Source organism: Sturnus vulgaris, chromosome 20 (assembly GCF_052056855.1).
Source record: "Sturnus vulgaris isolate bStuVul1 chromosome 20, bStuVul1.hap1, whole genome shotgun sequence".
Classification (NCBI taxonomy): domain Eukaryota; kingdom Metazoa; phylum Chordata; class Aves; order Passeriformes; family Sturnidae; genus Sturnus; species Sturnus vulgaris.
The window spans coordinates 4,663,929-4,679,214 of record NC_142262.1 but is presented as its reverse complement, the minus strand read 5'-3'; the positions used below and the strand labels follow the sequence as shown (position 1 = coordinate 4,679,214).

The following is a 15,286-nucleotide window of genomic DNA, read 5'->3' as shown; positions in this document are numbered from 1 at the left end:
GGAGCTGAATCAAACCCACTGTTCCTCCATTCTGCAAGGGAATTGTCCAGAGCAGGAGCAACTACTGTCAGGCATCTTGCAAGGGTAGTTTGGAAGGGAAAAAAAATTTGATTTCCTGTTTTTTGTTTGGTTTTTTGTTGGTTTTTTGTTTTTGTTTTTTTTTTTTTCAGAAATTAGGCCTCGTTGACCTCATAAGTACTGCCTTCACACAGGCTAAATTTGAGAAAGGGCTTTTGGAGTCTGGATCTTATAGGAGAGATGAGTGAAGTCCTGGAGGTGTAGTGGAAGGTTGTAGCTGCTGGTGCCTCCTATTTGTTTGTTTATTGTTTTGAAGGTGGGCCAGCAGGCAAAGGGCATTCCATGCACTCCATGGTAACCACAGGCAGGAGCTGAGAGTGAATCCCTCAAAGATCTGCAGACACACACTGAAGGCCACGTGTGCAGCCTTGGACAGCAAACCCTGTCCCTTGGAAATGCTGGCTTTAATTACATTATATCCTCCTCTTTCTCCTTTTCCCATTTTGCCTGGGAGCTCAGACCAGCTCTGGCTGAATCTGGGCCATTTCAGGAAGGAAGTGGTTGTCTGTAGGATCTTGGATCTTGACCTCATTTACTGCAGATGTGAGAGGATGCAGGGAACAGCAGGAGGAGAAGGGAAAATCTGGCAGGAAGGACCAAAGGATTTTGTCTGGAGAGACTGGACTTTGCTTAAAGTTTCAGCAGAATTACGAACAATTAATTTGATTTTTGGATGTGTCACACCATGTGTTTGCTTCCCTTTCTGTGAGGAGCCCAGTGTGACACCTTGGGTGGTTCTCACCTGTGCCTCACAACTGCAGAAGCCCATGAGAGTCAATTTGAAATGCAGCCAAATGCCTACAACGTTGGCTAACCTGAGAGAATGATGATTTGATTTAAAATATCTGTACTTCTTCATCTGCAAAGAGAAGTGTTGCTCCTTCTTTCAAGGGAGTCTTGTGGGGAAGAAGCTGTTTCTGAAGCACACAGATGGAGTAGCTGTCAGTGCTGGAGGGAACTCCTGAAATTGTTTCTGTACAGGAGGTTGGAATAATTTATGGCAAATATGATATGGATTTATTTGCATAAATCAAAATGGGTGAAACAAGTGTCTCCTTAAGGAGGAAAGAATCCGGGTAAGATAGTATGTGAGACTTTGAAGATTGTTGCAGCCATGACTGAACTTCTTACACAGCTCTTGCACTTAATTTTGAAAACAAATTGAAAAGACAATGTAGACTGTGTCATGTCCCACTCTTACAACAGGCACATTGGAAATGAGTGGAAATGGATCTGAGAGCAGCCCACAGTGTGCTGCTGGTGGGGTGTAGAGGATGGCACCTGTCCCTTGCTGTAAGGAGCTGAAGGAGGACAGGGAGCTTGCCAGTGTTAGGTGTGTTGAAGAGAATCTGTGGCACTTGGCAATCTGGAGCTGTGTCTGTCCCATCAGCACAGGCTGATCCTGGCTGTTCCCTTTGCCAGTGCTCTCCTGCTGAATGCATTCATGGCAGCCTTTGCTGGAACAGCCTTCCCCTTCAGGCTCTCTCATCTTTGGCTGCCTTGTCCTCACCTTCCTCACCTCCTTACCCCCTTCTCAGCTTGGAGTCCTAATCACTGAATGAAATCGTTCCCTTCTCCAGCCTGAGCATGCCCACAGTTAGAACATGCTGCCTGGGGAAGTGGTTGCATCACAGCTCTGGAGGATTTAAAAAAAACATGTAGATGTGGCACTGAAGACAGGGTTTCATGGGAGTGTTGACAGTGCTGGGTTAATGCTTGGGCTTGATAATCTTGGAGGGCTTTTCCAATCTAAACTGTTGTGTGGTTCTCTGAAGTAACACTGACCCAGGAGCTGCCCTCTCTTCCAGTGCACAGGCCACTAGCAAACTGCAGTGAAAAGTCTGCCAGAAATTTTTAACAGGTTCAAAACAAAGTATTTTTTGTGGGACCTTTTTCGGGAAACTGTAGAACCATTTTGGCAGAAACACAGTTGGCGCACAAGAAATCCAAACAGAATGGTTGAAATCTGGCAAAGGCTGAAGGAACTGAAGACAGCATCCTCTAATGGGAAGTGTTAGACAGTCTTAATAAGACTACCAGTACTGCCTGGAATAATACTGTAGAGGCCTGGAGCAGGAGGCACACAATGCTGAGAGGGGAAATGACAATTCTTTCATAATTAAATGCACAAGGTTTGTAAACAATGCTGATATCTTTAAAAAATACATATTTTAAAAACGCTTTTTGTGTGCCAGTCCTATAATGTGTGTTAAAAGCAGCAAATTATGTTGTGGTTGCCTTGGGTTGAGATCCTTCTTTCCTCAGGAAGTGTTTGCAGTCACCACACGTTCAGCAGAATCAAGTTTGTGTAAGATAAGGAATAGAGGAATGTCCGTGCCAGCTTGGAGCCCTGGTCAAAATACACAGATCTCCTGTTGCTTGGGAAGAAAATAAAGCTCCTGTAATAACTGCTTGCATAAACACACCCAGAGGTGAAGTGTCTTCTTCACCCCAAGGCAGAGAGTGGTTAGGTTTGCTTTTACAGTTGAGGGCAGGAGGATTCCAGTGTGTGGCTTTAGTCCTCTCCACCTAAATGGCTTTGTTGCTGGAAAACAATCCTAATAGCAGGGAAATTACATAGAATAAGATAGGACAGATAAAAGGTTGCTTATAATATTGTAGGCGAGGAATGATAACCTGACAAGATGCTGTCCTTAGATAAATCTTGACCTCCAGAGTACCCCTTTTACTTTGCTCTCTCCATGGGGATTTTTGCCTGTCTCAATCCCCGTGCTCTTGCCGTGTGTTCTGCAGTGAGAGAACTTTTCCTGGAGGCTGGAGGAGTTAATGCAGAGCTGGATGACAGATCAGTCCAGGACAGACTGTGATTTGGAGTAAGGGAACTATCCCAAATAGCTGGCCAGCTGCCAAGGGGATAGATGCCTTGGAAAACGTACAGGGAGGGCTCTGGAGCAGCTCTGGGTGAGGATTATCTGTCAGTTTAACCACTGTGACACACACAAAGTGCCTTCCGTTTATATAAAGAAAAATGATTAGCAAACACATGTTTTATCTCTGGGCTGCTAATAAATTGAGTAGGAAACTCCTCTTTTATTTCCCTCCAATGTATGTAAAAAATAGGGAAAAATATTTTGATTAGAACATTTTCACTCCCTTTTCTTCCTCTCAGTGCTGTTCCCCAGCCAGATGTTGAGCTGACGAGGAGTGTAGAAGGGCTGTGAGAAGGGAGGTTTTCTGAAAATCAGACACATTTCTATGGGAGTTGAATGATTCAGAATTGTGCTCCACATAATTTACCAGGGATCTCTCACAGTACACATCAGAAGTCTGCCAAGCAGTAGTGCAGCTGAAGAGGTTATTTCCGTCTTCACTCTCCTGGGCACAGCTGGTAGGTGGGATGTTTCAAAAAGGGGAAATTAGGAGTCAGGATATGGTGATTGAACTCCCCATGATACCAGATCAGCATTTGGGCTCTGTAGGTATACAAAAATGCTGCTATACTTTTGAATGGTGAATTTTAATTATTGAAAACAATTTATAGCTGCTGGTTTTTTTACCAGCAGTTTGGTCACCTAGATGACACATATGAATGGTCTCAGTCCACTTCTCTCTGAAAAAGGAACCACACTGAAAATATTGCCATTACATTGGACTTCTCACTAGCAGTGTCTGTTGGGAGGAGGACTGAAAGAATTAGAATAGCAAGTTTTTTTCAAGCCCTTTTTTCTGGAAAATTTTCCACTATGCTAATATCTGCCAGAGCAAAAGCAAAAGCATTTGCAAAGGCAAGATGTTAGGACAGCAGAATTGCTGGGGTTGTCAAAAGCTGCTGGTCCCTTTGCCAGGAGGCACCTGGAGCTGTGTCTGTCCTGGCATACTCCTCCTTGCATGAGTGGAGCTCTTCAAGTGGGAAAGGCTCCAGACAAAAGGCCAGTGTTGACATAGCTGTGGTTCTCTGCAGGCCATGGTTGAGACACATCACTAGGGTGATACGAGGGGAAGTTTTCATTAACAATTGTTCCCGGCTTGCTTCCACCACCACCACCACCTTGGAGCTCTGCAGCTGGATTTCCAAAAGAGCTTAATGCTCAAGAGTTCTCATTTCAGCAACTTAAATAGAGGGGCTAAGTTCCTTCCAAAACACTTGGCAGTCATCAGCCCCCATTGAGAACAAAGCTTAAGCACATGAAACAGTCCAGCCACTTCACTGTTGTGAAAATTTGGCCGCTGTTGTGAGGGCAGAGTGTTTAAATAACGCAGAGCCTGGCGAAGGCATTGGCTGCCGATGCCGGGCACTGAGGGGCCCTCCCTTGCAGGGTGGGATTCCTCCTTGGCCCAATCTCCGTGCATGGGAGGCTCTGAGCAGCCCTGGCTGTGGCTGTTGTGACAGCTGGGGAGCTCTGCCGATGCGAGGATCACCGGGCCGCTGGGCACATGACATTCGGATCGCCGTGCTTATTTGACCTGCCTCTGATTGCGAGGAATTCAGCGCACAAAAATAACACCCCGACCGAATTTGGCAGGAGGCTGCAGAGCCAAAGTGCTGTGCACAGCCGGGGAGAGGAGCCCGGGGAGTGCTGTGAGGCGAGGCCGCGCTCTGCGCTCCTGCAGCCGCAGCGGTGCCAAGGCCAGCGCAGCCCACGCTCGAGTCTTGGATCAGCACAAGTTCCAGCACCACGGAGATGTCGTGGCCACTGGCCAGCAAGCTAACGTAGACAGGTTCCTGGCTTGCACTGTTGGCAAAACTTGATAGAATTAATAAAACGATCCCGGGTGCCAGGAGTCACCCAAGGTAAAATTCTGGACAAAGCGTTTCTGGTTTTTCTGCCTGAGGCTTGAGATACCCTTGCTAGGTGTTGTTCTTGATGGTTGCTGATGGTTTGCAGGAGCGTGACAGAACAGAGCCTGGCAGAGGTGTGTGTGCCGTGTGGGTGTAGGATATCTCACAGGGCAGCACTCCTGGGGCTCCTAGTGACGGGGTTTAGACACATGGTGTGTTCAGGCTTTAGTGAACGGCATTCCCCTTGAACGAGCTTCCCGCTGGCACTGGAACATGTTCTGTTTGCTGAAGGGCCGGGTCTGTAGTTGTGAGAGCTTCCTAGAGCAGGGAGAGGAAATGTGTGCATGGAGGGAGCAGGGCAGGACCCTGACTGCCCTGTCTTCTCCCGGACTGCTAGCAGTGGGTGCATCGCTCTTTGTCTTGCTCTTGCATTGCTAAGATGCAATGCCTTGATTCCCCATGTTTAAAAGCAGCATTTTTGCCCTTTTCTCAGGGTGGTATTGTAAAATTTCTTGAGGCCAGTGACTACAGGGCTCATGTAATTGTGTAATTTGGCACATTATAGATACATGATAATATGCAAACTGATCCTGTATATCAAGAACTTCAACAATATTTAAATACATGCTCTCTCACGTGGGACAATTAGAAAGCGTGACCAGATTTCACAATCCATTTAACTTTTAGAAACACCCTGCAAGCTCACCAGAAATATTATGAAAGTGCTCAGAGCTCATGTCTTGCTTCATTTTTACCTGTATTACAGAATGTGCACCATTTGTAGGTGCATACATCTGTGTATTTGTCTGCAGTAAGGAATACCTGGCTGCTCTGGAGCAGGCACTCACTCAAGGAGCTTTAAACACGTTTGAAGGTGTTTCCTCCTTTAAACGAGGTGGTGGCAGTTCATCCGTCCATCCATCCGTCCGTCCGTCCATCCATCCATCCATCCATCCATCCATCCATCCATCCCTCCATCCATCCATCCATCCATCCATCAGTGATGGATCAGCCCCCGTGGCCGGCGGGGGTGCCGGGTGCGCGTCCCTGGACAGGGACAGGGAGGTGACAGCGGGGCAGGGAGGTGTCTGGGACCCGCACAGCGCCGTCTCCAGGAGGGATGAGCTGGTGAGGAGCTGCTCCGCAGCCGCAGCCGTGCGGGCTGAGCCTCCCCCGGTGATCCCGGTTATCCCGGTTATCTGTCCCGGTTATCCCGCAGCGCTGCGCTGGGAGCGCGCACCCATCACCGGCGGGCAGGGGCAATGCCGCTGCCGCTTCCCGCTTCTATTAACGGGGGATAGCTGAAAAAACCACGTTCCTAGCTAGCCCCGAGAGCGGGGAGAAGCCGCTGGCAGCGCCAGCTCCCGGCTGGATTAACAAGGGACAGCGGGCAGCGTCGCGTTCCCAGCAGCGCATCCCGAGCCGGGGCGGCAGCGCTCCGCAGTGGCACAAGGCGTGCAGCAGCATCCTTTCCTCTCGCTGCCTCTCCTGCAGTCACATCTCTATTTTCATAACTTTGATCCTCCTTTTCTCCTCTCCGCAGCCCTCAACAGCCTTTCCTGGAAGCTGATTTTATCAGCTCTAAAATAGGAGTTACAAAAGCTGTCCCTTAGCAAGCCCCGCGCAGTGCAATTCCCCTGGTGCGTTTTCCGTGCAGTTCCCATATTATTAAAATAAAAACTACATTGTTAATGCTAGCCTTGGAATTAGAAATGGCATGTCATGTTTACTGTTTTACGCCCCAAATATTGCAGATGTGGGCACAAGCAAGGAAATATTACACAGCCACAGGATGTTTTTGTAGTTATCATGAAAGCTGTCATACCGCTAAAGTCAAAGTGAATTAGCAAATATCCAAAATTATAAAAGAATATCTGCTTCAATCAGAAGTCCTCCCTCTGAAGTCTGTGAGGCTTCTACTTCTGAGGCATGTGAAAACTTCTGAAAATTCTGCCCCTGGGGATAGTCCGTGTTTAGGCAGCTGACTTCAGGATCCTATTTTTGGAACCTTTGGTTGAGATTTTAAATTGGATTTTTAGTGGGAATGGTGCCCGAATTGGTGCTGTAGGATCTTGAAGGCTTTATCTAAAATCAAAAAGAGAAAAATGGGAGGTATAGCACTCATTTTCTGGGAATATGCTCCTTTTTATTAGATTTTATATACCATAAAAGAGAAATGCAGCATCAATAAGCGTCTTCTTCATTTTTGCAGAGCATCTTTAAGGAATCATTGTAGCCTTTCATGTTGTTGGTTTTCTTTTAGAATATCCCTGGTAGGATTTCATAAAAAATAAATAGCAGTCTCCTTGGAGTGCTTCAGCACAGCTGAAAGTACACTTTCATGAGATGCTATTCATGGCACGTACTGTACATTGTTTGACTGTAAAATAAATATACCCTCAGAGGTATAACTGTGAAGGGTTACAGTGTGCTGATAGAGCTGAACTAAATGACAGTACTTATAATCTGCTCCTGAGGATGGGATCCTAATGAAGTGGCACAGGTTGGAGCAATATATCTTCTGCCTGCAGTCCAGTGTAACTCAGTGTTGGATTCAGTGATGTTATGTGGGAATCCAAGATTAGCAACCAGAGTTAGGAGCAGATTCTGAACATAAAGGCCATGATCATGTCTGGATCAGAATAGGCACCTTGCAGAGTGGACAATCTAATGTTTAGCAAGCAGAGGTACCAAATCTGAAGGGAAAGATGAAAGAATTATTGCTTGTAAAGTATGTAGAGATCTTCCAAAACTCTTTGATGCAATTAACATATTTTTTTTCTAACCCAGCTGTATTGATCCCGTTTTTGTGCAGGTCAGATCTTGCCAGCAAACCGGAACACACCGAGCCCCATTGATCCTGAGACTATCCAAGTTCCTGTTGGCTACGAGCCTGACCCTGCAGATCTTGCTCTGTCCAGCATTCCTGGCCAGGAGATGTTCGACCCCCGCAAGCGCAAGTTCTCCGAAGAAGAGCTGAAACCCCAGCCCATGATCAAGAAAGCTCGCAAAGTCTTCATCCCAGATGACCTGAAGGTAATTTGGAACTGGTGACGAGGAGATTCCTACAGGGTCTCTCACAGTTGTTCATTGAGGTGCAGGTTTGGAGCATGAATCTGTTTTGTCATGTAAGGTAAATCTTTCAGTCTAAATCTGGCTTTGCTGTGGAATAACACTGTTCAGAGTTCTGGATGAGACTGAAGGGAGGATGTCCCTTATTAGTTATGCAACAGTTGAAATTCATGAGCTCAATATTCATTTCCTTTGTATGCCAGAAACTTCCTGCTTGACCTTGGACAAGCTTGCTTTGTCCCATATTTCCCACTTATGAAACAGCCTGATCATGTTTCCTTTTTCTTCATCCTGTTTCTATTCGTGTTTCCTTTTTCTTCATCCTCTGTCTATTCAGCACAGGCTGTGAATCCTTCAAGGAGAATGGAGGACCCTGATGACAAACTGAAGTATTGTAAATTATTTGGAAGTTGCTGTAGTTCTGTGTTTAATAATGAATGAGACCACTATAGTAAAAGCTATTTCACTAATATATATTCACTAATCCAGGTAAAAGAATCTAGACAAGTGGTAGGAAAACAGAAGAAAACAGAATTTTTCTGCTGAGAGGTGTTGCTTTAGTACAGTATGTAAAATACAATACTGCATCAATATTTTAGAAGAATGAGTCTGTGCAACTCACTGCTTCTGAGATGTGAAGAGCAAAGTGCATGAAGATAGCAGGAAAATTGATCAGCTGATCCAGGTTATCAAACACTCTGAATATTATTTGCAAAGTTGTTTTCCCAGTATGTGCTTTCCAAGAGGATCTCTTTTTATCAGTCAGGGCAGAATTTCATTCTGCTGTTGCTACTGCCCCCAAGAGACACAGCCTGAGCCTGCTGGAGTCAGTGGGAATCCCTGGCTGCATGTGCAGGGAGCCTGGGATGCCATGTGTTTGCAGCAGATTGATAGCATTAGGGAAAGAAGCTATTTTTATCCCTAAGCATGCTGTGGTGCAAGTTAAAAGCACAGAAATCACAATTGCAGTAGTGGTCAGGTCGTTGTCACTCAGCTTTCCTTTGCAAAGGTTTTCCTGCACCTTGTTGCTTACCTGGGCAAGTTCTCCTGCCTGTGATGCCCTGTTGGGTTGCAGTGCCCAAGGGAGAGGTTTTTGCTGCAGGAATGGCTGGAGTTTCTCCCTTTGTCACATCTCCCAGGTACCTTTATTCATCAAAGCAAGCTTTTGGCAAACGTCCTGTTGGCCAGAGGTGGGAGCCAGCAGTGCAGCACAGGAGGGAAGCAGGAGCTCAGGGTCTCTCATTCCCTCAGGATCATCCCATTGCTTGCCCTTGACTCGTTTCAGAGCACTTGACCCAAGTGCTGCTTCTGCCCTGGCATGTGGAGCAGCCTCTGGGTTCTGGGGGAGGGTAAGCAGATTAAACCAGTCAATCGTCTCTGGGCTGCATGTGATTTGGAAATGCCAGCCTTACCTCTTTCAGGCCTGGATTAAGGGATTTGCCATAGCAATTTGTTAAAATAAAGAGGGATGAAGCCTAGGTGGCACACTAATAAATTGCTTAAAGCTGATTTTTATGGAGTGAATTGAGATGGGAAATTATAAACAAGATTTGGGTCATAGCTTTTTGCTGCATGCTTGTTTTTTTGGATGATTTTGTGAGGCCCCATCTACGTACAGGTGAAGAGCCATTTAGAGATAATGCTGGCTCCAGATTAGCATTCCTGCATGCTTTGTTGAGCCAAACTGATAGAAAGCAGTTCAAGAGCCCTCCTGCTAGCAGTTGTTTTGCTCCTGCTTTGCCTTGAGCAGTAGCAGAAGGTGCAGAGCAGCAGGATTAGGTCGGGCTGAAGAACCCAGGAGTGGTGGGCGTTTGCTCAGTGCAGCACAGGAGCAGCTGGGTCTCCTGCCCTGGGAGCTGCACAGGGAAATGGAAGCATGTTAAGACGAAGAAAGAGGGAATTTGACTTGGCCAGGCAGTTTGAGGCTTGAGTGGCTGCATCACTTGTACTCTGCAGGGGACTGAATTTCACTTTTCACGAGAGATTCTGCCTGCTTTGTATTTCCTGAGTTGTTCCAAAGTTCTAGAACTTAATTCAGTTACGAAGCAACATCAAAACTGCTGAAGGCCACTTCATTGAAAGAGTGGAAAAATCACGTGAAATTCAGTAGTTACTTCTAGTCTTTGATACACCAATGCAGTAAGGTGATCTGGAGGCAAATCTTCAGGGATAACTCTTTGGGAATGTGTTAGCTTATGAAACCTCAGGGGGTAGTGGACCTATTTCTGTCCAATGCTTTTTTTTTTTCCACAGTCAAAGCCTATTGCACTAATCTCTGTGGCTGGTCCCAGAGCAGCCATCATCGCCGTGCCAAGGAATCCTCTCGCACTGACTTAGTGGTGCAGACAGGAACATTTTGGGGCCCTGTAGAGTGCTTTGAACATGAAAAAAGAGCGGAGCAGCAGATGAAATGGGTGATAGCAAGGCAGAGAGTGAACCAGGTGTTGGCTGGCAGTGCTGAGCAGGGCCAGAGCTAATGAGCGCTGCTGCAGCCAGTGTGCAGGGTGAGTCACGGCACATGAAGGTGGATGTGCTAACTAGGTCAGCCTAGACGGGAGATGGATTGTACCTCCACAACATTGCTTCCCTTCTCCTTGGAGGAATTCCCCGTCAGGAGGATGAGGGGTTTAGCATAAACATTTTGACAGCAACATCCGAGGGCATCTGTGCTGCCGAGGGCGGACTGTGCCGTGCAGAGCTGTAACTCCACGGGGCGACAGCGGAGCTGGGAGCGGCTCCAGCTCCAGTGCTTTGACCAAAATCTAACAGCTGCGTTTACCTGTGTGTGTGTGTGTGTGTGTGTGTGCGTGTGTGTGTGTGTGTGTCTCACGAGCAGGACGACAAGTACTGGGCGAGGCGCAGAAAGAACAACATGGCAGCGAAGCGCTCTCGGGACGCGCGGCGGCTGAAGGAGAACCAGATCGCCATCCGCGCCTCCTTCCTGGAGAAGGAGAACTCGGCGCTGCGCCAGGAGGTGGCCGACCTGCGCAAGGAGCTGGGCAAGTGCAAGAACGTCCTGGCCAAGTACGAAGCTCGGCACGGCCCCCTGTAAATGCGAGGCGGGGGCACTGGGGTGTTTTGGGTTTTGGTTCTGATTTTTTTTTTTTCCTTTTTTTCTTTTCTTTTTTTCTTTTTTTTTTTTTTTTTCTCTTTGTCGCGGGTTGGCATTTGACTAGATGGACAATGTGTTTCCTGTTTGATAGCACCACACCCAAACCAACCTTTCTGTCTTCAGCACTTTACCAGAAGCAGAAACAAAACTGACTTAGCGTTGTTTTTTTGTTGTTGTATTTTTCTCTTTTTGTTTGCGTGTTCGTGTCCCTGCGTGTGTGTGTGTGCACACGTGCGTGCCCAGGTCTGTGTCTGTGGGTGTGCATGTGCGTGGGTGTGTGAGCATCTCAGCACTTCCCATTTTTATCAGCCCTCTTCAAAGGGTGCCACATTTTTACCTGGACTGTTGACAACCACCATCGTAAGCTTTTTATTATCTTTTTTTTTTTTTTTTTTTCTCTTCAGTGCTGCTTCAGAGTAGGGGTTTTATGTTCTCGTAATCAGTTCCATCCTCCTGATTTACTTGGAAAGATCCCAGCATAAATTACAAAAAAAAAAAAGGAAAAAAAAAAAAAGAAAAAAGAAAAAAAAGGTAGATCTCAGTTTTTTTTCGAGAGTAACAAGCTATCGTTTTAAGTCTGTCTAATCAGAAAAGTTAACATGCTAATAAAGTGCACAAATAGTAATTTAGTACTACACTGCAGAACTATTAATTTATAGATCGCTTTTGTTGTATTTTTAAGTTTTGGTGATAATTGTCTTCAGATTTAAAAGTGCTGTTAGACTGAGTTTAGCTATACTCATGCTAGATCCCATAATGGCTTCTCTGTAGCTGCTAAGGTTCCTTTTGTCTCCACGGACCCCAGGTAGGTAGGTAGGAGTTGTTGGTAGAGCACAGAGTGTGCACCTTGCACTGCCTGTACCTGAAGCAATAATCCTGCGTGCATGCTGCCCGGATGTTCCCCGTGGACGTGGGATGGTTCCCTGCCCAACAGGAGTCTCGATGTGTGGAACCAGGAGTTCCAAAAACACGTTCCCATATGAGCATGCTGACCGTGTCCCTGCTGTGGGGGAGCGCATGTGTAAGGAGCAGGATCATTAGTTGAAAACGAGAACAAAATTAAATAGTGTCAAATCAGATCTGATGTCGAAATCAGAGGGGCTTTTCTGTTTTCAGTTAGTTACTCCATTTTGTGATTAAAAGTTGAATAAATACCTAAATTCAGTTGTTTTTCTCCCATGTTTTGTAATATATTTTCTGTGGATTATATCTTGCTGTTTTAAAAAAATCACTTTTATTCAGTTAGAAGAAGTCACTGGTTTGCAAAGCCCATTTTTTCCTAGTGATTGTTGTTTTGAGTGTGACATGAACTGATGGTTCTGAACTTTATTGTTTTAAACTCTCTGCTTTTGAACATGTATGTTCTAATATAAAGTGGACTTCTGAAAAATGAATGTAAGAGACACTGGTGTATTTCTGAGGGGGATGGTGTTGTCATATACTGTGGTTAATCCAATCAATCTAAGTGTTTACTCTAGACCAAAAGGATAGATATTATAAAATGTATAAAGTTTATACAGAATAATTATAGTATGTTCGTTTTGTACAGTATTTTTCAAGTACAAATACTGACAATGTATTTTGAAAGACATATATATAGCAAAAAGAAAAAGCTATTCCATGTTTAAAATATATAGCAAAGATATATATTCTCCATTATTGTATAGAAAGGAAATGCTTAGGGGTTTGTTGGTTGTTGTTTTCTTCTTCTTTTTTTTTAAATCCGTAATATTCTAGGCCTGGCACACTGACATGTTCTGTGCTTTAAATTAAATTTTTATGGAAGTAATATGGCTTTCCAGGATGTTCCATATTACTGAAAAAGAGAGACTTTTTTATTTTTCATCAGGAACACATAAAGAAACTGTTTAACAGGGACAAAGCACAACATGGGTTTTAGTCAACTATTGATTGGACTTTACAACATTTTATAATGGCAGAAAAATAATATATAACACAAAGCCATTCATAGTCATTTCCAATTTGCTGCTGCTGCTAGAATCTGTTTCCAGCTGAATTTTTTTGTTACTAACAGCTCAGATCCTGTACACAGCTGTGTGTACTGCATACAGTTAGTAACGTGAGGAAAATACGGTGCTACATGTCTTGCTCACAGTTTTCTAAGTGTTCTGACATTATTTTCGAATAAAAAGGTTGTTCATTCCATTAAATCATTCACGCTTCGGGAAACGGCTGCAAAGAGCTCAGCATTTAAAACACCCTTGCATGGATGGCGTTTCCCCAGTGCTGTTCCACAGGCATACCTGGCTGGGTGCTGTAACCTGCAGTGCTTGCCCGTGGACCATTCGTTCACGAGTGGAGTTTCCCGGTGCTGCAGCAAGGTTTGGGGTGCAGGGATTGTTTCCCAAAGGGCACCAGGAGGCTCTGGCACGGTCGGGGTCTCTGCTGCAGCCACCTGGGCTCAGCCCTGGTTTTCCCAGCCTGGCAGGGCTCAGAGCCGCTGGGTAACACCTGTAACAGCAGCACAGCAAAGGGCAGCAGCCTGCAGTCACCCCACAAAGGGGGTTTTTGGGGTGGCCCAAGAGCAGGGTGAGGTCAGTGGTGCCGCTGCTAGGGCGGGTTGTGACCGCAGAGCTTCGCGTGATGCGCAAAAGGCAGCTTGGAAAAGGAAAAAAAAAAAATAAAAATAAAAGAATTCTTTTGTTTCTTCGGGTAGGGAAGGGATGGGAGGTGGCTGCAGAGAGGATGGCACAGGTTTATTGAGGTGTGGCCACACCTGGCTCTGCCTCACCCAGCAGCCCAGAGCTGCTGCAGTGCCTCTCGTCCCATCCCGGGACTGGGAATGTCACAGGTGCAGCTTCTCCTTTGGGCTTCATTCCTGGGGGACTTAGGTACTCTGGCTGCTCTGAAAAGCTCACCTGGGGGGAAAAAAAAAAAAAAAAAAAAAGGAAAAAAAGTGGGCTTAAAACTTTGAGGATCCCCAGGATCACTATCCGGGTTGTCTCCCTGAAGCAGCAGTGGAAATAAATAAATGGAAGTTCAGCTCATTTTCAGTTCCCAAGGACAGCTCAGCTGGGCCCATCACGCCTCTGATGGCTTTGTTGCTCATGAAGGAGCTTTTAGGTATAAGAAATTGTAATTTTATAAAAATAGAAATATATATATTTGCAGAGTAATTAATAGCTTATCTAAATAATTCACTGACCTCTATTACACTATAAGCATTGGTAAAATGCTTGTCTTCTCTTTCATTTTTTGCTGAAACTTAGAAGTGGATTTTTTCTTTTTACAAAAGAATGCCCTCTAGAAATCAGTGGGACTGGAGATGGTTTTGTGCATCTGAGCACCTTGGGGCTCTCTGGGAAAGCCCGTGGCAGAGGACGTGGGTGGGGAGGGATGTATTTCTTTTTCTGAGTGGTGCTGAAGTCAGTAAACCAAGCACCATGGAAATAAATTCTGACTTGAATCCACAAAAGCAAGAAATTCAGGATGCAGGGGAGGAGCAGGAGCGAGCACCAGGGATGGGATCAGTTCAGACCCCTCTCATTTGAATATCTTGCCTCTGTGGGTTTGTAAAACCCCCAATTACTGCTTTAAAAATATTTTTGCATGTAATTTTACAAGAGAGATGTGCAGTTTATTTTTATTTTGTTGACTTCTTTTTTATGTGAAGAAAAAAATTATATTAAAACCTATATGTGATCAACCATCGTATTTCTGGCAACACCACAAGACAGAATTAAATACAAGTTTAACAAATAGATCAAATTATCTGTATGACAAGAAATGGTTTGCATCCTGTATGCTGTTCAGCCCAAATCTCTTTTTTTTTTTTTTGTCTGTTATTCTTAATGTTTAATAAACTTTTAAATTTTTCTTCTCTCAGCTGTGTGCTTGTTTTGGTGTATCAGGGCATGGGGCTTTTGGGAGGGAATTTTTCTCCCCCATCCTCTGGTCTGTGCCAGCATTAGCTGGGGATGGATCCCAGCTAATTTGGGGGTGTAAATATCCCCCAACCTTCCCAGCTGCCACCAGGGTTAGGTATAACCACAGCAAATGTTATTTACATGAGATGAAATAATTCAAATTATAATTAGTGTTAAATTATATTATAATTAGTGTTATTTATTATTTTAACAAAAATATTTTATATACATATATATATATAAATACATATGTTTATAAGTAATAAATTGGTACAGTGGAAGCACCATTTCCATTTATACTTTATACACTTTATATATCATGAGTAGTGATCATGTGTTAATTCACTGTAAATTCATACAATAAATTCATGAAAATGCTGCATATCAAGGAGTACT

The 15,286-nt window shown here is 44.9% G+C and overlaps 1 protein-coding gene across 1 annotated transcript in view; it reads left to right on the top strand.

Annotated features, from left to right (window-relative positions):
* HLF (HLF transcription factor, PAR bZIP family member) overlaps positions 1-14,849 on the top strand; it is a 35,386-nt gene extending 20,537 nt beyond the window's left edge. Inside the window, exons 3-4 of the mRNA XM_014878214.2 lie at positions 7,635-7,855; positions 10,728-14,849. Coding sequence (XP_014733700.2) covers positions 7,635-7,855; positions 10,728-10,943 — 437 coding nt within the window. The 3' untranslated portion in view covers positions 10,944-14,849. The remainder of the gene's footprint in view (positions 1-7,634; positions 7,856-10,727) is intronic.
* Positions 14,850-15,286: the final 437 nt, after the last annotated feature.